Source organism: Brassica napus, chromosome A9 (assembly GCF_020379485.1).
Source record: "Brassica napus cultivar Da-Ae chromosome A9, Da-Ae, whole genome shotgun sequence".
Taxonomy (NCBI): Eukaryota; Viridiplantae; Streptophyta; class Magnoliopsida; order Brassicales; family Brassicaceae; genus Brassica; species Brassica napus.
Window position 1 is genome coordinate 44,970,628 of NC_063442.1, and position 27,045 is coordinate 44,997,672.

General features: G+C 38.4%; 5 protein-coding genes and 1 pseudogene across 8 annotated transcripts; 3 read left to right on the top strand and 3 right to left on the bottom strand.

Moving 5' to 3' along the window:
• Positions 1-56: 56 nt before the first annotated feature.
• Positions 57-2,127, bottom strand: LOC106434148 (annotated as a pseudogene).
• Positions 2,128-4,794: 2,667 nt separating this feature from the next.
• LOC106434160 (squamosa promoter-binding-like protein 8) lies at positions 4,795-6,793 on the top strand. Its single transcript, XM_013874988.3, has 3 exons — positions 4,795-5,697; positions 6,263-6,402; positions 6,505-6,793. Exons 1-3 carry the CDS (start codon positions 4,997-4,999, stop codon positions 6,663-6,665), a joined length of 1,002 nt encoding a protein of 333 aa, XP_013730442.2. The 5' UTR covers positions 4,795-4,996; the 3' UTR covers positions 6,666-6,793.
• A 1,729-nt stretch (positions 6,794-8,522) lies between these two features.
• Positions 8,523-9,496, bottom strand: LOC106434155. Its single transcript, XM_013874982.3, has 2 exons — positions 9,238-9,496; positions 8,523-9,136 (listed from the first exon to the last, which is right to left on the bottom strand). The coding sequence occupies exons 1-2, from the start codon at positions 9,324-9,326 to the stop codon at positions 8,809-8,811; spliced, it is 417 nt and encodes a 138-aa protein (XP_013730436.2). The 5' UTR covers positions 9,327-9,496; the 3' UTR covers positions 8,523-8,808.
• Positions 9,497-9,842: 346 nt separating this feature from the next.
• Positions 9,843-10,295, bottom strand: LOC106369982. Its single transcript, XM_013810068.2, has one exon. It carries the CDS (start codon positions 10,293-10,295, stop codon positions 9,843-9,845), a length of 453 nt encoding a protein of 150 aa, XP_013665522.2.
• Positions 10,296-12,129: 1,834 nt separating this feature from the next.
• LOC125578252 lies at positions 12,130-12,384 on the top strand. The gene has a single exon (XM_048740606.1). It carries the CDS (start codon positions 12,130-12,132, stop codon positions 12,382-12,384), a length of 255 nt encoding a protein of 84 aa, XP_048596563.1.
• A 982-nt stretch (positions 12,385-13,366) lies between these two features.
• Positions 13,367-26,605, top strand: LOC106434149 (CCR4-NOT transcription complex subunit 1). Of its 4 annotated transcripts, none has more exons than XM_048742041.1 (49): positions 13,367-13,636; positions 13,709-14,009; positions 14,107-14,335; positions 14,406-14,727; positions 14,878-14,991; positions 15,081-15,209; positions 15,287-15,481; positions 15,570-15,764; positions 15,877-16,014; positions 16,104-16,226; positions 16,304-16,557; positions 16,655-16,758; positions 16,952-17,046; positions 17,133-17,357; positions 17,647-17,823; positions 17,903-17,975; positions 18,084-18,151; positions 18,283-18,428; positions 18,518-18,626; positions 18,718-18,864; positions 18,945-18,992; positions 19,052-19,180; positions 19,300-19,533; positions 19,620-19,757; positions 19,843-19,925; positions 20,021-20,126; positions 20,389-20,484; positions 20,615-20,767; positions 20,950-21,114; positions 21,192-21,418; positions 21,514-21,616; positions 21,702-21,830; positions 21,917-21,961; positions 22,155-22,349; positions 22,659-22,785; positions 22,863-22,963; positions 23,245-23,382; positions 23,447-23,542; positions 23,800-23,946; positions 24,031-24,162; positions 24,261-24,308; positions 24,398-24,544; positions 24,610-24,671; positions 24,840-24,993; positions 25,099-25,290; positions 25,385-25,489; positions 25,582-25,716; positions 25,839-26,039; positions 26,122-26,605. In XM_048742041.1, the coding sequence occupies exons 1-49, from the start codon at positions 13,382-13,384 to the stop codon at positions 26,374-26,376; spliced, it is 7,290 nt and encodes a 2,429-aa protein (XP_048597998.1). In that variant the 5' UTR covers positions 13,367-13,381; the 3' UTR covers positions 26,377-26,605. The 4 variants fall into 4 exon arrangements, with proteins under 4 accessions (XP_048597998.1, XP_048598000.1, XP_048597999.1 ...); XM_048742043.1 differs by having other exon boundaries at positions 24,276-24,308; XM_048742042.1 differs by having other exon boundaries at positions 23,459-23,542.
• Positions 26,606-27,045: the final 440 nt, after the last annotated feature.

A 27,045-nucleotide genomic window follows, 5' to 3' on the forward strand; every position in this document is an offset into this window, starting at 1 on the left:
ATGTATGCATCAATGTACTATTAATTTTCAGTACGCTAATCAGGTTCCCTTTTGCTAATAAATGTTATTATATATCCATTAAACAGCAATGGTGCATCTCTGATGTGAAAATACAGACAACAATATATGAGCAGTTCCCAACTAACTCACTATACTACTAACCAAGTTTTATTTATATTAAAAAAAAACCAAGCTTATATATGTGCGTGTGTCAACCAGCTGATTAGAAAAACATACATGCATTTATTTAGGCTAACTGGTTTTTTTATTGGTCCAAACAATCATATACACTTTAATTGAGAAAATTGAGAGAATTTGTTTCAAAGAGAGATGTGGAATCAGTTGACTGACGTCAATCTTATTTCCACCGACGACCACATCCGAGTTTACAACTGACGATCGATGGTTGGGCTCTTGATCCTTCCTAAAGTCAAAAAAATTTAAAACTTGTAATGGCAACCACTTTTCCAACATAAACTATATATGTATAGGTAATACATATAGAATCGAATTGAGAAAGCTATTGACCCTTTCCTCGCAACGGTGCTTAAATTATGACCCACCAAAATTTTCAATTTCGTTGACTATTATTCATGCGTTTCTGGTGCTGTAGTAACTAAGAGCGGTTTTGGTTATAACTAATTTATACTGCAATATTTTTGGTTGCTTATCATCACAAGAGTTATTTGATTCTTTTTTTTTCTGGTGGATCTTTATTTTTATTCTTTAATTAGTCTATGTGTTCTTGGTGAAATTAATTTTATCACCACAGATTCATACAGTATATGTTTTTTGTTCTTGATTGGTAAACAAGTTATCAAAAGAGTTATCGACACAACTATAGGTGGTTCTCTCTTGTATCAGCTAGTATATATATTGTTAAGTCGCATTGCTTACCTTCAATGCCGTTTAAACTTTTCAACATGTATTTAATTTTCTTTCCAACAACGTCAAGTTATATCATCCTGTAAATAAACTATAAATGGGAATATTGGTCTATAGCAAGTTATGGCTCTCTAATACGCTAGCACTGCAAATGGCGTGAATTATATAGTATTAATATAATAAATCCATACAACTCTATAAATTAATCAATGCACTTTAATTGTATGTGAAGTATATATATAAACGAATTAACCAGCAACTTAATCAATTAGTCATTCATCAAGACCAATCACCGCTAGCGAGTTTTAACCATGAATTAGATGAAGTAGCGTTGTGAATGTTGCCACCACCATCTCTCCCCACGCTCATGACCGTTGGATCAAGGGAATACTCTTGGCAAGCTAAGTTGAGATCTAGAGATGGTTGATCTAGCGCCTGAGATCTTACTGTAGAAGAATCATGTAGTGGCGTCATCCGAAGATAAGTGGAAGGTGTTAACCAGTGACACCTCTTATGACCTCCCAAGGCTTGTCCTGATGAGAATACGCGATGGCAGACAGTGCATTCGTGAGCATTGGATCTCTTTCTGGCGATGATGTGAGCAGCGGCCGTTGGCTTGTCTTCTTCCTCCTCCTCCTCTGCATCGTCGTCCTCTTCCTCTTCATCGTCATCTTCTTTGTATTCATCCTCTTCTTCCTCCTCCTCTTTATCTTGAGAGGCAAAACAACCCTTCACTTTCTTGTGGCTTGCCCTGTGTCCACCCAGTGCCTGATGCGACGCAAATACCTTCTTGCAAGCTTTGCACTGGAAAACATGTGCAGTTTTTTGTTTTTTTACGGTTTTGCTCTTGCCCTGTCCATGCTTGTTGTTGTTGTAAGCATTCCCTGAATTGGACAGCAACACAAGACAGTTGGCTAGCTCTTCGTCTTCGTTTGGATACAAGTTAAGATGATGATTCGATCTCTCCCTCTTCCATGGAGGACGTGACATATTGCCTTCATCGTGTTGTCCGCGACTGCTGAACATGACCAAATCAATGCATGATGAGTTCTGCATGGCTTTTTGAGGTGTGTCTAAGTAAGTGTTTGGTGAGTGAGTTAAAAAAGGAGGAAGCCCTTGTTTTCAGTGGAAGTAATGGGTTTGGTGTCTTCTTTGTTTTTGTGGTTCCAAGTAAACGAGTCCTTGAGCTTATGACACGTGCTGCTGCTTTTGACTTTTTCCAAACATTCCTCCCTATTATTATTGTATAGAGAGATGAATGCACATTTCATACTGCTGTTAATCAAATTAAATAAACTGTGAACTGATTATATGGGCTTACAATAGGTTTTTCTACAATATCATATAACAAAAGAAGACCCAAAAAGGGAAGGATCCACACAGAGTTTTGCACTTTCTGCATATGGATTTTGCCCATATAATGTCATTAACATAAACATCGTCAAACAATCGCTTAATCCTTTTAACATGAATTCATATGTGTGGGTTACTGCATGAGTACTACATATCTTAAAAATATATACATGTCACACAAACACATGTATAAATAATAAAAGAGAACCTATCGAATTTTCTTTTAGGGTAATTTTGGGCCCAGATTACAGTGGGAAGAGAGCAAAGTGGGGAGGAGTCATGAGTGAGAGAGTAGTAAGGTGCAATAAGTGGATTCTCAATTAAGAGATGTTGACAAGGCTTCTTGCAAGATGGTTTGATAACCTTGTCAAGGCAACATGTCTGGTGTAATTATTTTGTAAAAAACATATTTCAAGTTTTACTCTAATACAGTTCCTGTTTTACCTATTATAATAATCGGTTTACAAAATCGTATTTTGCATCAAGGTAATGTTGAGGGGATTAGCAATTTAGCATACTTACACGTAAGCCACAAATCTTTTTGAAAAGAAAGTAATTGTTTTGTACCATATTGGTAAACTGTTAGATTTATTAACTAGAGGTAGGCTTCAGAGTTAGTTCTGATTATTATGTGAACAATATGAAAATTAAATTCAGTCCTTTCCAAACAAGCTAACAGTCAATACTCTCTTTTTTTTTTTTTGTCAACTGAAAGGATTCATAAATCTAAACGAAGAGTTTTAATACAAAGTAGAGGGGAAAGAGGACAAAGCAGCCTTCGCAAGGGAGTCAGCGACTACATTGTTCTCCCGACCAACAAAGGAAACAAAGAAGAAATCAAAGCAATAAGATAGAGACTCGATATCCATGAGAACCCCAAAGAGCTCCACCGGATATGACTTCGAGTTAACAGCTCTTGCGAGCTCTTGAGAGTCGGTACGAAACCAGACGTCGGTAACACTTGCGCGCTTTGCGTCCTTAATAGCTTCCCTCATGGCCAGCGCTTCCGCCATAAGGGGGGAGGAGATGAGTTTCAAGGACCGGGTCCCTTCCGTGTGAGAGCCTGAGACAGGGTCGTCAAAGTGCCAGCCGATCCCCGCCCTAAGAGTTGTAGCTGACCACGCTGCATCAGTGTTACATCGCACAGTGTCTGTTCGGACAGTCAATACTCTCTATATAGTAAAACTCAGTATTATGTATTTCATTAACATTGGTAACAGAAATACTAAATACGTAATAGATTTGAATACGAAAATTGAAAGCTTTTATATTTGAATTTTTAAATTAAAAGCAGAAGAGGAGAGAAGGATAATATAATAGACAGTCCGTACGATTGGGTCAACGTCGATGGCAGCCTTTTGGCACCTAAATGGGCCTACTCTCCTCAGTTTTTGGACTCATTATCATCTCACTCTCGCGCCTCCCTATACTCTCTCCCCTACAGCGTCACGTGTCACGGTTGAATCTAAACCGTCGGTTTGTGTACAGTAGTACCGTGAGCGCGTGAGGAGAGAGAGGCGAATGCAGATACGATCGCTCACTCTTTTGTCCTCCCTTAGACGATCCACCTTCATTTTCACTATTAATTACGGGAATGCCATCCTGTCTTTCTAAACCCCAACAGCATTTCACAGTACCTTCTTGGCGTCTTCTTCCTGTTTCTGTCTTTTTTGTTCTCTCCTAAAATATTTTTTTTTAGATATTTATTTATCTGCTCGTGAAATACATATGTATTATTATTAGTTTTATTTATCTGCTCGTAAAAAACATGTGTTACTTTGGAAAGGAGTATATACGTTCTGTAGAAAATACTACTAGTATGCCTTTTCTCAACAAAAAAAATAAAAATTATTACTAGTATTTTCAAAAAAAAAAAGGATTTTGATGAGATGTTGGAAACAGAGAGGCCCAAGCACAGACGTTAGATCCAGCGTAACTAATAAATGGATAGACCAAACGCGTTTACACACACCCAAATCATCCTTAACCACACAATCACAACTCCTCTTTCTTTTCTCTACCTTTTCTTCAATAGTTTTTTTTTTGTACTTTTTACTTCAGAATTCAGTAAATAGTCTTTGTCAAAGCAAATATCAATGAGAGGCCCTCCAAAAGCAAGCAATACGTGCACTAGTAGAGATACATTTGGAATAATTCAGATTACGGTACAATTAGAGATTACTAGTAATGGTGCATATGACTGATTGATGTTAGGTACATTAAGATTATTCAAACACTCACACTGGACATGAGAGAGAGCATCAATGCCCATGTGACGAGTTCCTTTCTTCTCCATCTTCACTTTATTATACTAAGTAGGGCACACAATACTTGCAAGATCAATCCGCCTCATTTTTACTAGATACAAAACTAAAGAAAAATAAACAGAAAGTAAAGAATCATTTTAGAGATGTACGTAGTGGAAAAAAAAGAGATATGTAGCGAGGGGAAATCACCAGAGAAACCTTCCCCAAATAGAAAGTAAGGGTTTTCGTATTTATTTGCAGAGTCACACACTTACACTCATCAAGGAGAGAGAGAGGTATTTGGCAGAGGGGGAAAGACTCTAATTCTAATAGAGGTATAGTACGTTGCCTGCTTTCAGACAATTAAAACCACTCCATAACCTATTACGCACCGACATGTCTCCTTTCCCCTTCCTTTATTAGCCTCTCATCCTTCTCTCTTTCACTTTGTTCTTTAATAAAATTACAAAAAAGAAAGAAAAAAACATCTTCCTCGGGATCTCCTCAAGAAAATGTTGGACTACGAATGGGACAACACCTCCGCCATAATGGGATCCGGAGAAGAACGACACCATCACCAGGACCTTGACACAACCCGAGCCTTGTCCATTTTCGACCCGACCCAAACCAATCATCAGTCCCCTTACAACAACTTTTCTCCACCGCTGTTTTCTAACCAACAACATTTGACCGTCGTATATGGTCATCAGACCGCTCATAATATCCCAACAAACCAGTTTCATCACTCCTTCTACGACCCTAATTCTTACGCCTCCAGCTCATCCGATTCCATCTACCATGCTCACTCTTCTGCTTCAGCCTTGTTCTCTTTCGACCAAAGTGGACCAGCAGGATCCGGATCTTCTTACAACTTCCTCGTACCCAAGACGGAAGTGGACGTCGTCTCCCGGTCGCTCGATTTCAGCACGTCAAACAGGATAGGCCTGAATCTGGGAGGACGCACTTACTTCTCGGCCGGAGACGACGATTTCGTGAGCAGGCTGTACAGGAGGTCTCGACCCGGCGAACTGCTGGGAATGGGGAACTCGCTGAGCACTACTACTACTCCACGGTGCCAAGCGGAGAGATGCAACGCCGATCTGAGCCACGCCAAACACTACCACCGCCGCCACAAAGTGTGCGAATTCCACTCAAAAGCTTCGACGGTTGTGGCTGCGGGGCTCAGCCAGCGCTTTTGTCAGCAATGTAGCAGGTCCTATTTTTTTATTTGTTTTATTTTTTCTGTCTCCTAAAGATCCCACCTTTGACACACACACACACACATATCATTAGGCCTCTTGCTCGTCCGTACAGGTTTACCTTTGTAAAATCCATGGTCCATTGGCGCTGTGTCATGTGTGGGGGGCATGTTTTTGTCCGTACACATACATACTTAAGTTATACTACTATTAATGTTCCGTTCCTCTCATATACGGAGTAGTAGTTCCTTGTTAAAGATGATGATTTTTATTATTTTATTTTTTAAGTTTAATTAGCGTTATTAAGTAATGGAAATGACCTTCCATTAATTTAATCGTTCTCTCTCTTCGACATCAATCATTGAGACTTGAAAGAAAGAGAGAGAGAGAGAAAGTGTGTGTACGTACTCCAATGTGGCTGTGGGTGATCCCGATGGCAATGGATTCTCTCCTCCTTTTCCAAATTTCAACCCTACGAAAAAATCATTTAATCCCCTTCTCGTACTTAATTTGCTCAGTCGTCTTATCTGTGGTGTTTTTTTTTTGTAAGAAAACGATTAATCATAGTTCTTTTTACAGGTTCCATTTGCTGTCGGAATTCGACAACGGGAAACGGAGCTGCCGTAAGCGACTTGCTGACCATAACCGCCGCCGCCGCAAATGTCACCAGTCAGCCTCTGCCAGCGGCAAACACATTCCGGATATTATCACCACTCCAAGTACTTGTTTTCTTACCTACTTCTCATATCCATTTAATTAATTACAGATTATATAATTTCACATCTCTCTCTGTCATTAAATTTGGTTGATGGTACCATCAGAGTCAGCAAACGATTCGGGTGTAAAGTCGTCGTCAGCGTCTCCATCCAACGCGCCGACCCCAATTTCTTTGGAATGTTTCCGGCAGAGGCAGTTCCAAACCACACCGTCCTCTTCCACGTCCGCAATATGGGGTAGCTTAGCTCCTGCGTATAATCTTTAAGGTCGTCCTTGTTGTTGGAGATTGATAGTTATTTGGTCATGTTACCTTTCCTACTTTCAATTGTTTTAAATGTGTGTTTGACTTAATTATTATATTAACCTCGTTCAATCGATTGGTCGATTAAACTATTCCTTTTTATTCAAATTACATTATTAGAATGAATGTGATCTCATGCATGCATTCTGGTTGATTGGGTACGAGTAATGTATGATAGAATTAATTGCTGGTAAAAGCAAAGACAGGGGAAGGTACTGGTGCATGAGGTGGTTCGTCCATCGTTTAATCATTTTGGGCAACTGAATTATTGATTATTTGACTCTCTGTTCATTTTGTCTGATGGTTCTGCTGGAATTTTCCTACAAAACTACACCAAACCAAATTTTAGAAAAGCGACTCATCAATGAAGCCAACGTGGTTCCATTTTTAAGGAAAATAAAAATAGTGGTTGAGAGTGGCGGGGACTCCTTTTATGATGTCCCCATGTTCTTAATACTTTTTTTTTTCATTTATGAAACTATATTTCAATGGAGATGTTCTAAATGTTCCAGATTGCTTCTCCTCATGGTTTCCCTCCCTAACTCCAACTTTCTACTTAGCATTTTAGGATTATTCTCATGGTGGAGAGCTAATTCCATATATTTCATCGACCCCTCTCCCCCCCAGTATTTCATTTGGTATGTCTTTAGATATGGTCGTGCGTACGTTAAAGTTTCAGATATGGTGGAATCAACCTCCAACAGGGCTAAACTGGAAAGGGGATATCATACAGTAGAGGGCTTTTAGTTCAATTGATGCAAGAAAGTGATATCTTGATATTGTGATTTTATGAGCAGTGTACAATTTGTGGGCTAGTATCAGATTTTACAAGCCCAAGAAGAATCCTCTGAGCCCATTATAACCCTACTGTATTATATTATCCGATACTTTATAATTTAAAAAAAATATATATATATATATATACTAATGGCCTAAGAATTGTTTTTATGTATTCATAAATCATAATCAGCGCATTTTTATTTATATCGTTATATATAAATTACTGTTCGCATAATAGGATAAAGTATGCGATTTTTTCATGTTTATTTACGTTGCTCTTTATAGAATATTGCTTTGATAGTAGATAAAAATATATATGATTTTTTCATATGAAATGCAACATGGTTGAATATAATATTTTTGAATGTATGAGCTCTTTTTTTAATATCCAAAATCAAATTTTGTAAAATCCGAGTTTAAGAAGGTTTGAACCAAAGACAAAAGAATCAACCACTTGTATTACCAGTAATCTATCATACGTTCGGATTTCGTGTATAGATAATATTAGTAAAACATGCCAGAATAATCTATAGATCAGTAACAAAGAGAGGAGCAGAAGGGGAGATGTATATAATAATAGAATATACATCTGCTAGCTAGGTAGGTGTTCGTTATAGTATGACGACTCATACAAATTGACTGTAGTATCACCCCGTATCCAATCTGTTTCTTCCCCACCATTCGTATTTATATGTATATTGTTCCAATCTGTTGCTCAAAAAAAAGAAGTATATTGTTCCATTCCATCTCTCGACACATTTATTCCCGCACCAAAGTGTCAATCATGTACCGGCTGCCCACACACACACACGTATGCACGTGTATATACACCCAAGAATTGTTGACAATCGGGGTTTTCAGATTTCACTACTAGTATGATTTACAATGGTGACTTTTCTTACTCGCATTAAATGGTGTGAAGGAAACTTTGAGAAAACATTACCGGTAATAAGTACGTCGATGCGACCTTTATCTAGATAAAAAAACTTTTACGAAAGGTTTTAGAAGAAAAACGGAACTTATGCTGGCTAATAACTTAAATGGAAGCTCACGACAAACATACATTCATTATTTTTTCAACATTAGTACGAAAAGCTTCTCAACGAGATATACATTCACTATACCCATATGAAAAAAAAAAGAATAATAAAAAACGACTTCTATCGTTGACATGTTGATGTTGCTGTCTCGGGTGGGGGCTAATTAATTATACATATATATACATAGATAATCCTAATATTATATAAACCACTCAATCATATCTCAAAGGCGCATTTTTATTATTATTTTAGCATATTATATTATAAGCTCTCTTTCAGAAATTGATCTAACACCTGACATCCTTGAGAAGCTTGTACCTTCGCGTGGCCGTCCTCGGCGACGGCATTCCGCCTCCTGCAGGTCCGGCAACAACGCTCTTGGCCACTTGATCACGATGGTTATTGTCATGCTTGATCCCGCCACCGGAAGGATACTCCGATTGGTTTGTGACCCCGCTCTCGTAATTTACGGAGGAAGAAGCCTTCTTCTTCTTTGAAGAAGAAACAGAAGATCCGCCTTTTTTAGCAACGCTGCTCAGCTTTTTGTCGTCGCTCTGGCACCAGTCGCAAATCTCGGTCGGCTCCGCAAACTCACTGTAGTAATTACTACAATAACTACATATATTCAAATTACGAAATCCGTTAGTTGACTATATATATATATATATATATATATATGATCATGCACTATATATGGCCTAGGAGAAGGTACGTACGAGTGTTGAAAGCGGTTGCGGCAGTGCCCGCAGCGGAATAGCTTGTCGGAAAAGCCGACGTCGCCGCACATGCAGCACACTTTCTCCATGTTCTTCTCTTAATTAGCTGTGTTGATGGTTTTGTTTCTGCCCTGGAGATGGAGGCTTGGAGGTTTTTAATGTATGGAATTGGTGATGTTAGATTATTTAATTATTCCCCAAAAGCCAAGCATCTATGTTATGAATATATTATACACACACATTAGACTATGCGTGTGTGTGTGAATGTACAGGTAGACAAGAGGTTTGCTTGCAGTCGTTTTCAGTTTTAAAGAGACCCAACCTTAAATTGGGGATTTGTTTGTGCATTGACAGTTTTGGCCTTCCTTTTTTTGTGTTTGTAACTGCTGCCGTGACCAAACGCTCCCTTCACTGGTGCGTGTTTGAGCGAGAGAGGGTAAATGAAAAAAAAAATAGTTACTAACTTCAAACATAAAGGAAACTGATCACATTCAGAGCATTTTCATCTTAGGCTGTAACCGACTGGTATCATAATTTATGAATACTCTGAATGAAATATCTCTTTTTTTTTTTTTGTCCAACCAATGATTTCATTAAACCGAAACCTAAATGTTCAAGCCATACAAAGCAGATTTTGCTAAAGCATCTGCAGCAGAATTTAAAGTCCTAGAGATGTAAGAAAAGGAAACAGAAGAAAACGATGAAGATAGGTTCTCGATATCCAAGTTGATTCCGTAGAGTTCCACCGGATGTTGCTTCGAGGTTAGTGCTTTAACCAGCACCTGATTATCTGATTTAAGGCAGATATTGGAGAGATGGAGGGACCTAGCATGAAGCAGTGCTTCCCGGACTGCTAGAGCTTCCGCCATCAAAGGTGATGCGACACAGAGTTCTGTCGATGTGCCGTGAGTTGTCTCTCTCTCTTGTGGATTGTGTATGATCCAACCACAGCCTGCAGTTCTATCTTGTGCTTTCCATGCCGCGTCAGTGAACAGAGTAGAAGCAGTCGCTGATTGATTCTCCGGTCTGGTGGTGTTGATCCCTGTTTGATTGCGCATCTGTTGGGGCTTGATCAATTGGGCCTCCTGCCATTCTCTTGCCAGCTTAATGGAGTTGCAGATGACATCTTTTGGATCGAGGGTTCTGTTCTCAAAACCTTAAGAAAATCATGAAAACATTTTAAATAGTTTTCAGATAGTTTTCAGATACTAATATATCAGTTAGATATTATCAATGAAAATGTTTATAGTACTGTTTTATTATTTACGAGTAAAGAGTAAACGTTATGTATTATTTATATCTTATTCTATTAGGTGTTTGAAATTTTCATTATTAATTTGTGATTATCTTTCTATTCTTTTTTTTTTTTGTAAACTTTCTATTCTATTGAGTTTTTTTTGTCAACAATCCACTTTATCAAATCAAGTTCTGGTCTATGGTAATGATGTTTATGGGATCTGTCTAGCATTTTCTGATTTAAGTGGAAAAAAATAACACTTCATTGTTTGGCTTCCTTAGCTAAGGATGCTCGCTCGTTGCAGATCCTAGGAATATGAACAAATCCAAACCACGATGTAGTTTTTTTGGTTCTAAACCACGATGTAGTTTATAAACTAAAATGAAAAAATAACTATAGAAGGCATGTTTTTCTTAAAAAAAAATGTTTTCTATCGCAAAAGAAATTGTATGAATTTATTTATTTTATTTTTTATTTTTCATTTAATTTATATAATTACATTGGATATAACTACATCAAAAAAGCGTTATAGACTAGATTATATAGTGAAATTTCTATAGTTACTATGTAATCAATCATCTAATGCGTTGTTTCTAGCTTTACGATCCAATCTTTTTTAGCTTTTGGATGGCTTTACGGCCAATGCACACAATGACGAGGGTCCACTTGTTTTTAGTCAATGCTATATAATAACCTAACCAAATAAGGAAGTTACAAATTTTACGCTACTTCTTTTTTGTTGTTGATCTTGGTTTTGCATGTTAGATGTTTATTTAGCTGAACATCAGATTCTGTTAATGGATTGAGATGAATTTAATGAGGAAGGCTTGGGTTAGTGCTGTTGGGTACATATTTATTGTTCGCTGTTAGGACATTTATTGATGTTTAGGTTTTTATCTAACAGGTTACTGTCCTCTCTCTTTTTTTATTCTCTCTTTCAAAAATCTCTCAGTTACTATCAAAACAACGAGGCAACTTGGATGCGACTCGACGACAGTCTACAGATTGTTGGTTGTGCGTTGATTACACGCACCGATCATGTGACTGAAGAAACGGAGAGGAGACAAGATCAACGTCGATCTGAAGTAACGAGTGGTACATGTGGCAGTTTTCAAGCGATAGTTTAGGAGTTTGGTTGTCCATGTTAAACACATCCCCCTCCCTATCCCTCTCTCATCCTCACCAGATCCACTCTTCCTCGATTTGTAAGTAACATAACTAATAATATAAATACCAACACTGGTTATGGAAAATAACATTTTTGTGTTTGTTTGTTTGCTATATATCTTTCACGAGGAACATTTACTAGTGTGTGTATGAATAAAAGAGATAGGCAATTAGGCAGACATCACATGCGCATGGTATATATTGGTAGCTTGTTAGGAATTTCTTAAGGCGTATATAAATAAGTGCAGGCAAAAGAAGGATCAGAGACGTGCATGTCGCGTCTCATTTTCTAGGGGAAGCTCATGGGCGCCACCATCATCATTTAATCAAAAACCTTCTCCATGCCATGCATGCAGTCGAGCCAATGAATAGTTTATTGCGCATACTGCTCCAACTGCGATGAAACTAGAGACCACCTGTTACTCTCTTGCGCATACAGCCAGGTCGTATGGAGCGAGGTCCTCCTCAGATGCCAACCGTCAAGCGCAATGTTTGTAAACTGGTCTGAACTCCTTTCTTGGATCAGAGCTCCAGCTTCTACCAAGCTTTCTCTTCTTCGAAAGCTAGCAGCCCACACAGTGGTATATCACCTCTGGAAACAGAGGAACAACTTGGTTCACAATCAAGTTTCTATCACACCGCAGGCATTGTTCTACAGCATTGATAAAGAGCTACGGAACATCATCTCTGCAAGGAGGCATATGAAGCATTTTGACCCTCTCATGGCCATGTGGCTGAGATAAAATGTTTCTTCTTCGTTTAAATATGATCCATCTTGTTTTTTATTCCTTTTTTGCCGAAATGGCTCGAACATAAGATCTTCTTGTAAAATCTTCTTTTCATTTATGATATTTACAATTTAGCAAAAAAAAAAAAATGAATAGTTTATTCCAATTTTCTGGTTCTGTACTTAGAGTATGATTAATGATGGTTCTTAGGATGAAGTTAAAAAACTATCTAACCCTTCACTAATCATGCTCTTAGCTCTCTAACCTGTATTGTATTTGTATAAATAAGTATAAACTAATAATTAGTGCTTAGCAAGAGAAAAAAACCAACAACAAAATTATGGGCCCAAGTGATCCGATCCTTGCTTGTAGTGGCCTCAAGATTTCCCATTTTCTTTGTTTTTTTCATCATTCTGTCTTTACACTAATAATAAAGTTCAGTCCTCTTTCACGTTTAAAATTGATATCATATAATCGTAAGTTGGACCAAGAGCTAGACCAACTGACTTTCATGACAGAGTTGCAACACGCAAAAGTGGTTTAAATTAAAACTGATACTATGAATCTATGATTATATGAAATGTATATATTACTTACTGAGAAAAACAATTACTAATAAGCAGTGAGAAAAAAATATGAAAAATCAGATTGAAAGAAGAGAGAGGTAATATATTTGGATGGTCAGATAAATAATGAACCTAATCATTGGAGACAAGAGTGGACAACCCTACCTATCGGTGGCTTTCTATGTACTGGTTAAAAAGATTCAGAATCAAAATGATGATGATCGTATATATGTTTGAAAGGAAGCCAATAATGAAGATGAAGAGAAATAATTAGAAGATACTTTTTGTTGAGTGAAAAAGATGATACAAAAAGAAAAAATTAGAAGAAGAGGATACAATTTTTGAGTGGGGGTCTATTAGTGTGAAAAATATGTAAGAGTGGGTCTATTAAAGTGGGCCGTAAATCCATAAATAAAAACAAAAGGCCCATATAGAAAAGAGTAAGAATGGGCTTAGCAGTGGCGGTATATGTGTGGGGAGGAAAACCAAAACCCAAACGCAAAAATCGCAAAGTTGGGAACGATCAGAAGAATCAGCGGATACTGTTGGATCTTCTCTTCTCCCCCGAAAACCCTAGCAAGCATTTTGGATATCGAATCGCGATGCTGATGGTTCCGTCAAAGGTCGCCGGCCATACCCGGTTCTTGCTTGAGAGTTTTAATGGCTCCGATGTCGACTCAATCGCCCAAGAGATCTGTCAGGTAAACCTCTCTCTCTCTCTCTCTTTTGAATTATGGATTGAGTTTATTCTGAGCGAAACTCGATGGTTGCAGTTGGTTGATGTTGGTATTGAGACAAGCATTCCAGCTCTCAAGACGTGCATAGATTGCTTCACCGTCCGGAGAAGCCATCCTAATGCGTTGCAGCTGGAGAAACTTGTATCCTTGGTCTTCAAACGTGTTTTGAACAACTCTGATAATCTCCAAACCCTGATTTCTAACGCACTCCAAGATGTGGAGCTCACTGACGAGTTTGTGGATGATTTGACGAATGCGTTGGGCTTTACAATCCCTGAGAAAATTAGCGTTGCTCTGGTCCTGGCCGATTCTGAAAGATCCGATGCAAAGTCAAGTGGTACGTTTTTCTTTATTGCTTCTTCTCCTAGGTTAGGTTAGGTTTATCCTTTTATTTATTTAATGCCTTCTGGTCGTTTCTTCTTCTTCTTCTGCAGGACGAAACTTATTATTGGCCGAGATTGAGCAACTGTGTGCCTCTCCTGGCCAGATCGAGTCAACTGAGCAAATTCAGAATGTTGTCTTGTTTCTCCAGCATTCCGAGGACCTCTCCAGCCATTTGGATTCCTTCCTCCGTATTCTCTCTTCTGCTCAACCTCGAGATGACTTCTCTTTCGCTCTTACGCCTTTCCTTTCTCCTCAACATCACCAATCTTATGTTTTCAGGTGCCCCTTTTCATCTCTTATTCCTTCCCAGTCCATATTGTGACTCTCAACGCTTTTCTCTTCCGCACAGTGATTCCTCTGACAACGACATTGAGGCTATCCTAGATGATATCGACAAGGAACTTGATCTTGGAGATCTCATGGGTGAATTAGGTTGTGGTCTCACTGCTGATGCCCAGCAATGCAAAGAGATCTTGTCTACTTTCGCACCATTAGGAGAGGCTGCTATCGCCAGAATTCTTGGTAATGTTGCTCGTTCATGTCCTGATCGTGAAGATAATCACACCACCTTTCCAACATTCGCCCTGGCCCTTGGATGCTGCATTCCAACTGAACTTCCCACGCCAAGATCGTGGAATGCTGACATCTTAATTGAAACTATCATCCAGCTTGTAAGTCATCTTAATCAACATCACTGATACCTTCTTTTTTTCTTTGTGCATGATCATTTTTTTTTAAACAAACGATTTAATGAATCATCTAGCTTATTTGCTAATTGTTTTTTTTTGGTTCATCCTCTTATGTTTTTTCTGTTAAACAAGGCTCCTGGCACAAGCTGGAGGAAAGTAATCGAGAATCTCGACCATAGTGGATTTGACATCCCTAATATGGAGTCTTTCTCGTTTTTCATGCGCCTATATAAAACTGCTTGCAAGGTGTGTTCTCATACTGTCTAATTTGACTCTTCACAATATGTTGTTTTCACTTCCACTGTTGTTTGAGTGTGTTAATCTGCTTCGTGCAGGACCCATTTCCTCTGGATGCTGTATGCGCTTCTGTCTGGAAAAATATGGAAGGTCAATTATCCTTTCTTAAGCATGCCATAGCCGCCCCACCAGAAGTGTTCACCTTTACGCATTCTCCAAAGAAGCTGGTGAGATACCACACGTCTGTCTTTAGATCTGTCCTTTCTGGTTTCTGTCACTATTCTTTTGACCATCTGTTTTCCAGGTATATGTTGATAATAATATGCACAGCCATGAGCAACAATTAGGACTTTCCAATCAAGCTTGGCTATCTCTCGATCTCTTATATGTGTTATGCCAGCTGGCCGAGAGAGGTCATACTGTTTTAGTTAGTTCGCTGCTCCATTATCCACTCACACATTGTCCTAAAACCTTGCTTCTTGGAATGGCACACATCAAAGTAATTCGCCATGACTGCTCTTTGATGATATATTCTCTTAACCTTGATTTTTTTTGTTTGGCTAAGCATGTTCATCCTGTTGTTGCAGACTGCCTATAATCTCATCCAGCGAGAGGTGCTTTCTGTTGTTTTCCCGCTGATAATAACGAATTCCCAGGATAGTGGTTTTATCCTTCATCTCTGGCATCAAAATGCTGAGCTCGTTCTGTGGGGGATTTTAAATGCCCAAAATCTTAAAGTAGACAGCATACTCAGAATAATTGAAATCTGCCATGAGCTCAAGGTGAATATGTTGTAACGGTGACTTAATATTTATCTCCTTACTATCATTTCTTTCATACACTAGCTTCTCTGCATCTATGAACTAATCAGTTTTTTATTTGATTTAATTTCAGATTCTCGCTGTTGTTTTAGAATCAGTTCCAGTCTCATTCAGCATCAGATTGGCAGCCCTTGCCTCACTGAGAGGATTTTTGGACATTGAGAACTGGCTGCCAAACTGTCTATATGTGTATAAGGACACCTTTGCTGTGGTAACATATTCTTTCAAATCAAAGTTTTATTATTGTAATTTCACAATCAAACTGTCTAACATGTAAAATCCACCTTTTTCATGTTTCAGGAGTGTCTCAAATTTGTCAAGAATGTGCATTTTAGCCAATCGGAGGATTTTACTTCCAAACATTTCCATCCGTCTGATCCTTTATCAGATCTTCATTTGGATGCAACAGCTTTGCTTTTGAAAGTTAGTTATGATCCTTTATTTGGCTAGTCTATTGCGTCATATCTATTGGGTTTAATTTTTTTTGACATGTATTGCAGGTTTTGAAAGCTCATGATAATGTGATTACTTCATCTCAACTGGTAGATGATATAGAAAAAGTCAATGCAGCAATCTTGGATTGTAATTCGAAACTGCAGAATGGCGAAGCTAAAGATTCATCAGCTTCCAATGCATATGGAGAAGATGTTGAGGCAGAAGCAAACGCTTATTTCCATCAAATGTTTTCTGGTCAGCTGAGTGTTGATGCTATGGTTCAAATGCTTTCCTTATACAAGGACTCTTTGGTTCAGAGGTTTGATAATGGCAAACTATGCCTATTTGACAAATTTCTTATCAAGTTTGCTGGGCTTCCATTGCATAAACAAAATCACGAGGTTGTTTTTTTACAGGGAAAAATCAATTTTTGATTGCATGATTGCTAATCTATTTGAGGAATATCGTTTTTTCCCCAAGTATCCCGAGAGGCAGCTGAAAATAGCTTCCATTCTCTTTGGTGAGTGGGTCTTCTAAAGGATGTTTTACTTTATGTAATGGGAGGATACCATGAATTCATTTTGCCGTTCATGCTGTTGTGTCTAATTCTCAACATTTATTAGCGTACTATAACAGGGCAATTGTTTGAGCATCTTTTCTTCTATTTTGTACTGTTGTCGTCACATTCTCTTTGCGACTTGTACCAATCTCAGGTTCTGTTATCAAGCACCAACTTATAAGCTCAATCACATTGGGTATGGCACTGCGTCTAGTCTTGGATTCTTTGCGTAAACCTGCAGATTCAAAAGTATGGATTCTTTTGTGATTTATTTGTGTCTGCCAGCTTTTTACTGTACGAGATCTGTCATTTTCTTAATTTCCTGATTCATGCAGATGTTTCTCTTTGGAAGCAAAGCTCTGGAACAGTTTGTGAATCGTCTGGTTGAATTGCCTCAGTACTGCAACCATATTTTGCAAATATCTCATCTGCGTAGCACTCATCCCGAGTTAGTCACTGTTATTGAACAAGCACTTTCAAGGATATCATCTGGTAATTTAGAGTCAGATGCCTCTGTTTCGCACCCTGGTCTTTCACAGTCTTTCCCTGGAAACGGCGAGGTATAGTGTTGATTAAAGTTTCTTTTGATTGTCTTCGGTATAGTGTCTGCCTCAAATATGAGATCAGCTTCGCTAAAGTTATTTATTGAAAAGGGGAAAGAAGAATGCTTTATCCTTTATATTTCTAGTCTCATGCCTTCCATTAGCAGCTCTTTAGCGATGATGTTTACATTTCTAAACTTCTCGTAGTATGTGCTGGGCTATATTTTTCTTGGCCCTAAATTAACTTTCCCGAAAATTTAAGGCGAGAAGTAAATTAACACATCATTTCTGTTTTTGTTTTTGTCAGTTTGGTTCTGGAATTGGTCAATCTGCGTTGCAACTTCCTTCTCCTGTGCTGCCTCAACAGACTAATGAAGTGCATATTGATGACCGCAGCAGAGTACCAAGTGTTCCATCTAACGAAGCAAAGCCGCTTCTGCCGTCATCATCTAACATTTCCGTTGATGTTTCTGTCACTCCTAAGGTTATCACTTTCTCTTCTGTTTTATTTATGGCTGTAGGTGGGAGGAGTATTCATTTAATCTCGCTAGTTATCCTTGCAGAATCCTGGCATTTCGACTTCTTCATCAACCTCAGCTGGTTTTGTTCGTCCAGCTCGTGGAGCCACTTCGACGAGTAATCTCCATGTCGTCTTAACTTTATAATTATTTTTCTTAAATAAGATAGGAAATCTAATTCTTTCCTATGAAAAGAAGAAATGTTACTAATAGTCGATTATCACAGGGTTTGGCTCTGCTTTGAACATAGAAACCCTGGTTGCAGCAGCAGAGAGAAGGGAAAACGCAATAGAGGTACCGTACCCGCTGTGCTCTGCATTTACATTTGGAACTATTTGCTTCTGGTTACATTGCATAGTGAATTGCCAACATGCTAGTTGTCTAATATTTGGTATGAGTGACAAGAATAAGTTTTTTTTTTCCAGGCTCCACCGTCAGATGTTCAGGACAAAATTTCATTCATAATCAATAATATATCTTTAGCCAACATTGAATCTAAAGGGAAAGATTTTGCTGAGATTTTACCTCAGCAGTACTATCCTTGGTTTGCACAGTATATGGTTATGAAAAGGTACGAATAATTGTGTTTTCTTGTTTGCAATTTATGTGCGGTTATTGTCTGCTCTTCTGATTGTTTTCCTGGTGTTAAATACCTGATAGAGCAAGCATCGAGCCCAATTTTCATGATTTGTACTTAAAGTTCTTGGACAAAGTTGATTCCAAGCTGTTATTTAAGGAGATACTTCAAAATACTTACGAAAATTGCAAGGTAATTTTTTCTTCATACAAGTGTTTTGTTGTGGTGGGTGTTCCTTCTGTTGAGCAATTTTTTCACTTACGTAAGTTCTTTTGTTTTGCAGGTTCTCTTGGGTTCAGAGCTCATAAAGTCAAGCTCGGAAGAGCGATCCCTGCTTAAAAATTTAGGCAGTTGGCTTGGAAAGTTGACCATTGGAAGGAATCATGTTTTAAGGGCGCGAGAAATAGATCCAAAATCCTTGATTGTGGAGGTATTTTCTCCTATTTCCTCAAAGTTTATTCCTTTTTTTGGCAATAATTGTGTCACTTTGTTATTCTTCTCCATCTGCAGGCATATGAAAAAGGGTTGATGATAGCAGTAATTCCATTCACTTCAAAGGTTGGTGATGTCTGATTAGTTTTACTAGCTGTTTTAGTCCTAATTTTCGGCTACTGCAGGTTCTTGAGCCATGCCAAAACAGTATTGCGTATCAGCCTCCCAATCCTTGGACGATGGCTATACTTGGGTTACTCGCTGAGATCTATTCAATGCCAAACCTAAAAATGAATCTGAAGTTTGATATAGAGGTATCTGTTTTTAATAATGACTTTAGAAAGATGACACTGCGTCTTGAGGATCAACGAGTTGTTTTACATCTTTTCTCTTCGAGTATTTATTGTTTTGTCCTCATCTTCTTTCTCTTCAGGTTCTATTCAAGAACCTTGGTTGTGATTTGAAGGAAGTAGCGCCAACTTCCCTTCTAAAGGATCGGAAGAGAGAAATAGATGGAAATCCTGATTTTAGTAACAAAGATCTTGGAGTAACACATATATCTCAACCACCGATAATCCAGGAGCCTAAAACAATTTCTCCTCTTAAGCAAATAGACCTACCTATTGATGTAGCAAATACAGACACTCCCTCAAAGTTATTATCACAGGTTATATTTTGTGTAGTTTTTGTTATTGACATATAGTGTCAGCTTTTAGCTATCAACAGTATTTTAGCCCCATGCTTTTTCTTCAGTATGTAGCCCCACAACGTGTGTATACTAATACTTTGATGGAAGACGAAAAAGTGGCAACTTTAGGCTTGCCTGATCAGCTCCCGTCACCTCAAGGACTGTTCCCGTCAAGTCCATCCCCGTTGTTTTCTACTAGCCAGGTACGATTATCATTATATGAATGTCGATCAAAGTTATTATATATATATCTGGTTCATACCGTTTCACTGTTATGATGATGGCCAGCCACCAGCGCTTCCCAACATTGGAAATCATGTGGTTATCAATCAGAAATTAAGCGGATTTGGTACGCACTTTCCATTTCCGAGGTTTGTAATTAATGGTCTCCCACTGGTGAAATAATTATGTTTCTAGCGCATTTAAGGTGTTTTCTTCGACATTCTAAAGTTTTATCCATTGTCAGAGTGGTACCACTTGCCATGGATAGAGCTATCAAAGAGATTGTGGCTGGTATTGTTCAGAGAAGTGTTTGCATTGCTTGCCAAACAACAAAAGAGCTTGTACTGAAGGTTGGCCAATCTTAACTTGTCTACCTTTTTTTTATTTCATATCCCAAATGATTTCCGTATCTCACATTCGTTTTCCATCGCTTTATTTTGACAACTAAAATTATTCCCATTTATCACAAGCGTCAGTTTCTAGCGTCTAGTTCCGTTTTGAAGTAGTCCATGTATATTTTATTGCATCTCTTTTTTTTTTTTCAAGTAGAGAATCTACAAAGTTTTGATCTTGTATGTCAATCGTACATACATGTTTCGTCTTTGACTCCAGGATTATGCCTTGGAACCAGATGAGACACGTATATATAGTGCAGCTCACTTGATGGTAGCGAGTTTAGCTGGGAGTTTGGCTCATGTGACGTGCAAGGTTTTTCCTGCTCAAAGGCTTGGCTTCTTAATATTTTTGTTTACATTCTTGCTATTGTATCCTTGTTACACTAATTAAATCAGCTCTATTTTTCCTTTCTTGCTTTTTATGCATTCTTTGGTATATGCAGGAACCCCTGCGCACTTCAATTTCAGGTCATCTGCGGAGTTTGCTCCAGGATCTGAATATTAAAAATGAAGCTCTTGAACAAATTGTGCAACTTGTGACCAATGACAACCTTGATCTGGGTTGTGCTGCCATTGAGCAGGCGGCTACAGAGAAGGTTTGTGTTAAATTTTATATCATTTATGTTCCAGCTTTTAAGTTAGTAAATTTGAAAATAACCAGAATATATTTAGAGTGGATTGCAAGCACTTCGCTTGACTAGGGATCTTTGTTTTCCTTTTGTATGATTGAGCCTCACCTATAATGTTCAGTGATATAAATATATCCTTGTCCCTGCAGGCAGTACAAACTATCGACGCGGACATTGCCCAGCAGTTGTTGTTACGGAGAAAGCCCAGAGATGGTGCTGGATCCTCCTTATCGCAAAATTCTGTCAGTTTTATACCAGAGTCCCTCCGCCCCAAACCGGGACATCTGTCCCTGTCTCAACAGCGAGTTTATGAGGTGCAGTTTTTTAACTGGTAATAACCGTTGGTATTTTTTTTGTTCGTATAACTAAGCGATGCGCGTGCATTTTGCAGGACTTTGTTCAACTTCCTTGGCAAAAGCAGTCAATCCACACTTCACACGGTTTATCTGCTGCTTCAAGCTCGTCTGGTGAGGTTGGGCTTGGTAGTAATTATGGTCCAGTATCAGGAAAAAGTGCTTCGGACTCTTTGTCTGGTGCTGAAAACGCTCGGATGGATATGGTCTCCCGGGCATCAGATCTTTCTGTGGAGGGTTTTGAATCTCCATTTGCACTTTTAAGGTGCTTTGCTGGCCCATATTGATAAAACTGTTTACATTTCTTCTTTTGTGTTTCACAGCTAATATGTTGACATTTCATCTTGCCTCTGTTCAAAGCTCACAAGTTGATCCAGCTGGTGAAACAGGCGGTCTTCAGTTCTCTAATTCCATTTCGACTTCTGAGTTGAGCCTGGTTGAATCCTCCGACACTGCTATGAAAGTGAGACTACTGTTTGTTTTTAAATTTCGATTCGCTTAGTTATTATATCAAATCACTGAGTTGTGCTTCTTATTTTATACACAAGGAAACTGGAACATCATTGCAGACATTGACTTCAGCTGCTACCATGGAGCGTCTTGGTGGAAGTAATATCGCTCAGCCTTCTCTGTCCACGAGAGATGCACTGGATAAGTATCATATTGTTATGCAGAAGGTTAGTAAAGTGGCTATCTATGCTTTTTTTACATTAGTTTTGGATTCTCTCTATTACATATGATTGACTCCATTAAACTGTTTCAGATGGAGGACTTAGTGGCTAATAATGCCGGAGATGGTGAAATTCAGGTACTTGAGTGCATAAGTTGTTATAGTGAAGTTTCGTTTTCTATTTTATGTTCACCTAGAATTAATGGAATTGTGAGTTAATTTTTAAAATGTTTCGTAATTTCGGGAAATGGTTTGGTGGTTAATTTCTTAAATGTTTCATATCTGTTTTGACATCGATCCAATCACTGACGATTTCATTAAAAATTTTCAGGTTGTAGTTTCTGAAGTTCCTGAAATCATCCTCAGATGTATCAGCAGAGATGAAGCAGCTCTGGCTGTCGCTCAAAAAGCTTTCAAGGCTCTTTATGAGAATGCATCAAGTAGTCTTCACGTCAGTGCTAACCTAGCAATTCTTGTGGCTATTCGTGATGTTTGCAAGCGTGTGGTTAAAGAGCTAACTAGTTGGGTATGTCAACGACCTTTTCAAAATTGAAGTATTCATATTGTTTCTGTAGTTCACACTCTCGGACGTGCTTTAGTTCAGTTGCTTCTGATATTTCTCTTAAATAAGCCTCTATTTCGTGACATGACACATCAATAACTATTAGATTGACTCGTGACAAAAAGGACTAGATTCAGCCTATTTCCCGTAGCTGGAGTTCCTGATAAAATATGACAAGAACCATCCTCAATTAGTTATGGATACGAGATTTGTTTTTTTTCTTCTGGGATTTCTAGTTATTCTTATGTAACTTCCTTGGAACTTCATGCATAGGTGATTTATTCAGAGGAGGAGCGGAAGCTCAACAAGGATATAACTATCGGGCTTATCCAACGCGAGTTGCTTAACCTAGCGGAGTACAATGTCCACATGGCGAAGCATCTTGATGGAGGGAGAAACAGTATGCCGAACATCATATATTTGTATAGTTTTCTTTTATTGTGAATGAACGTGGCTAACTACTTGTTTGCTTTGCAGAGAGCGCCACTGACTTCTCTATTTCTCTGCTCCAATCCTTGGTCACTGAGGAGTCGAGTGTCATTTCAGAGCTACACACTCTTGTTGATGCACTGGCAAAGGTAGCAATTATAACTTTCTTTGGCCTTTGTTATTGCAATCTTGCCTTAGCTTGTTCTGGTATTACTAAGACCTCTTCTGATATATCACCATTATCAGGTGCGAAAAACATACAACTAGGGATTAGGATTAGATATTGTTTTTATTTCTCTGCCTTGTAATACTTCTTTATAAAACGCCAACTGACAGATATCGTGGTTAGGTTCAGATATTGTTTTATGCTGTTATCATATATTTGACATTTTCATTTGGTGACGTTAACTTTTTCCTTGTTCGGTTGTAGCTTTCCTCAAAATCCGGATCTCCTGAGTCATTGCAACAACTAATTGACATCATACGAAATCCAGTTACTAATACAAGTGGTCTCTCTGATAGTGCATCCGGAAACGAGAACAATGATAGACAATCGAAGGATGAAAAGGTTCAGATATTTTCATTACCGAATGTTGCTTGTGATCAGGCTGTTAATTCTTTTGACATGTTAGCTTTGTTCTCAGGTTGTGTGCAATACAACTGCTAACACAGAAGAGAATACCAGCTGGGAATATGTGGTAGCAGATCCTGCGGGTTTCCGGAATCGGGTAATTTTTCTGCTTGTGACTAGATTTCATTACTCCAATACGGATGACGAGTTTTAGTCTTTTTTAGTTGTTTAATTGGGTTTCAAGCTACAGAACGATTTCAGTAGAAACGTTTGTGTAGCTGTTATTATTAAATATTCATGTTAAACACACATATATGCGTTTACATACCCTGTTACCTCTTCAGTTCTATGTTGGTATATACATCTCCCGTACGTGTTGTTTATCTTTTTTTTAATGGTCTGTATGCTTCGCAGGTGTCCACGCTTTTTAAAAATTGGTATCAAATTTGCGAAGTTTCCGGTGCAAATGATACCGCTTGTTCACAATATGTCTTGCATTTGCATCAGACTGGACTACTTAAGGGAGATGATACAACAGAGAGTTTTTTCAGAATTCTTCTGGTGATTGACTTTTTAAGTTTTCATAGCATCCACACTTCCAAAATCTTTAGAGGCCTTATGATTGAACTTGGGTGTTATGTTTAGGAACTCTCTGTCGCTCATTGTATATCTTCTGAAGAAATCAGTTCTGGAGCTGGGCAATCTCCTCAGCAAGCTCAGAGTCCATCATTCCTTATTATCGATATTTATGCAAAGCTGGTTTTTTCAGTATTGAAGGTAAATTCTCATGAATTTTTAAGGCTAGGAGCGGATAATTAAGCCCAAAATACATTGCCTGCTAAGCCTATTTTTGTTTCTTATGACAATCTTTTCAGTATTTCCCTGAACAGGAGTCTAGCATCAAGTTATTTCTTCTTTCGGAGGTTAGTTTTAGTTTATTGAAAATAATTGAAAACTTTTATTTTATTGGTGGAAAAAGGTGAGTGGGTCTGATAATGATTACTGGCTGTAGATCATGGCTGTAACTGTGAGATCTATTCAGAAGGACGCAGAAGATAAAAAGACGTCACTCAATCCAAGACCATATTTTAGATTGTTCATTAACTGGCTGCTGGACTTATGTTCCCTGGATCCTGGGACTGATGGAGCAAACTTTCAGGTGCTTTTTGTTTTCTTTGAAGTGGTTGCTATTTATCGATATAACTAACATCCAGTTTGTTTCAGGTTCTAACAGCTTTTGCCAATGCATTCCACGCGTTGCAGCCTCTTAAGGTTCCCGCTTTCAGGTTAGGACTGAAAGCTGTTTCTCGTAATGCTTTTAATCAAACTAGAATTTGTCAGGAACTATGGAAGAAGTCGAATACCTATGTCCTCAGAATGATTCATGTGGTTGACATATATATCTTCTTCTTTTTTTATTGAACAATTGTGTTTTTGCCCCACAAAATTTTCAGCTTTGCATGGCTAGAGCTGGTCAGCCACAGAAGCTTCATGCCTAAGATGCTTACAGTAAATGGCCAGAAGGGTTGGCCATATGTGCAACGCCTGCTGGTAGACTTGCTCCAGTTTCTTGAGCCATTTTTGAGAAATGCTGAACTCGGAGGACCAGTATGTACCTTCTTCCCTCGTGTAATTTTTGCACTGAATTCTAGGGGTATAATTGATGGTAACTTTAGTGGTGTCTCTCTCTTATTTGTTTTATCAATTATGCAGGTTAATTTCCTATACAAAGGGACATTGAGAGTGTTGCTGGTGCTGCTTCATGACTTCCCGGAGTTCCTCTGTGATTATCATTTTACTTTCTGTGATGTGATTCCTTCAAGTTGCATACAAATGCGAAATATTATTCTCAGTTCTTTTCCACGGAACATGAGGCTTCCAGATCCCTCTACCCCAAATTTGAAGGTTCTGAGATGATTGTGGATAGTGCAGCCTGTTCAAATTCTAAATAAAAGATATATATATCCCTGGTAAGCTGATTAAATCTTGTGAACTGCAGATTGATTTACTGCCTGAGATAGTAGAAGCTCCATGTATCCTTTCCGAGGTTGATGCTGTGCTTAAAGCGAAGCAAATGAAGAATGACGTGGACGAGTATCTCACTGTAATAGATCATCTGATTCTTCACTCCTTTTGAAGGTTCTTCAAATTATATCAGGAAACTCACACACATATATATTTTCTTTTTTCTTGCAGTTGAGGCAACAGAATTCAACTTTCCTAAGTGAGTTGAAGCAGAAGCTGCTTCTCTCGTCCAACGAGGCCAGCTCAGCTGGAACCCGTTACAATGTACCATTGATCAACTCGCTTGTGCTATATACTGGAATGCAGGTACGAATTAGTGTGAAATACTGGGCTATGTGTTAATTGTAAAGCCTTAGTTTACTAAATGGATCCTGTCAGCTAAAAGGAATAAATGTATATCTTACCTGACACAATACGGCGGATGACAGGCTATTCAGCAGCTACAAGCGGGTGAGACGCAGGCTCAAAATGTGGTGGCCTTGCACATGTTCAAGTATTTAAGTATGGAACTAGATACAGAAGGGCGCTACTTGTTCCTCAACGCGATCGCCAATCAGCTTCGATATCCCAACAACCACACTCATTATTTCTCCTTCATCATGCTCTATCTCTTCTTCGAGTCTAACCAGGTGAGGATCGTTATACCTCTCAGGAGTCTATTCTGTAGATATGAGAATCTAATTCTTCGCGTGTGTGTGTGAATGGAAACAGGAGATCATTATACAGGAGCAGATAACAAGAGTGTTGTTGGAAAGGCTAATTGTGAACCGGCCGCATCCTTGGGGACTCCTAATAACGTTCATCGAGCTCATCAAGAATCCAAGATATGGCTTCTGGCAACATGCCTTCATCAGGTGTGCTCCTGAGATTGAAAAGCTCTTTGAATCGGTCGCTAGATCCTGTGGTAGTCTCAAGCCAGTAGTTGACGAGGGAATGGTCTCCGGTTGGGCCGACAACAATCACTAGCTTGTCTTTTCTTATCCTTTCAATTTGTAATATGTTGCCTGATTTTTCCCCTCCCCCAGATTTGGTATTCATTACCATACGACATAGTCGGTATTTCAGTATTTAAAGTTTTACATTTTCTAAGTTTATTTGAAGAGTAATTGCACTCCCTGTATGAGAAAAACTGCTTAATTTGCAAATGTGGAAAGTCCACTGTAGTAACACTGTGCAATTCACCTTTAGACCAAAATACGCCTATAACTCAACAAGATGTTTCTAGCTTCTATTGCACGGTAAGTTTATAGCGTATAGTGTTTCTCTCTCCTTATATCTCTCCAAAAATGTATCAGTATATATTATATCTATGTTAACTGTTTTCTCTCTCCTTTCATCTCTGTAAAATTCAATCGAACAAAACTGAAAAAGAAAAAATTTCAGACTTCTCTTAATTGCCTAATCATCATCTTTAAGTTCTGTACATAAAAAAATTATATATTTTGCAAAAAAAACTACACACTTCTAATTTTGGTCCGGTTCTCTTTCTCATTTTCTTACAATTTTTTTTTCTTTTAAAAAGATGATTATTTCGTCTTTTTTCTCCAATGGCGGTAAACATTAAATAGAAACCAGTATGTGTACATGGCGAAGCTCGCCAAGCAAGTAGAGCGTCACTAGGAGATGGTCCACGTC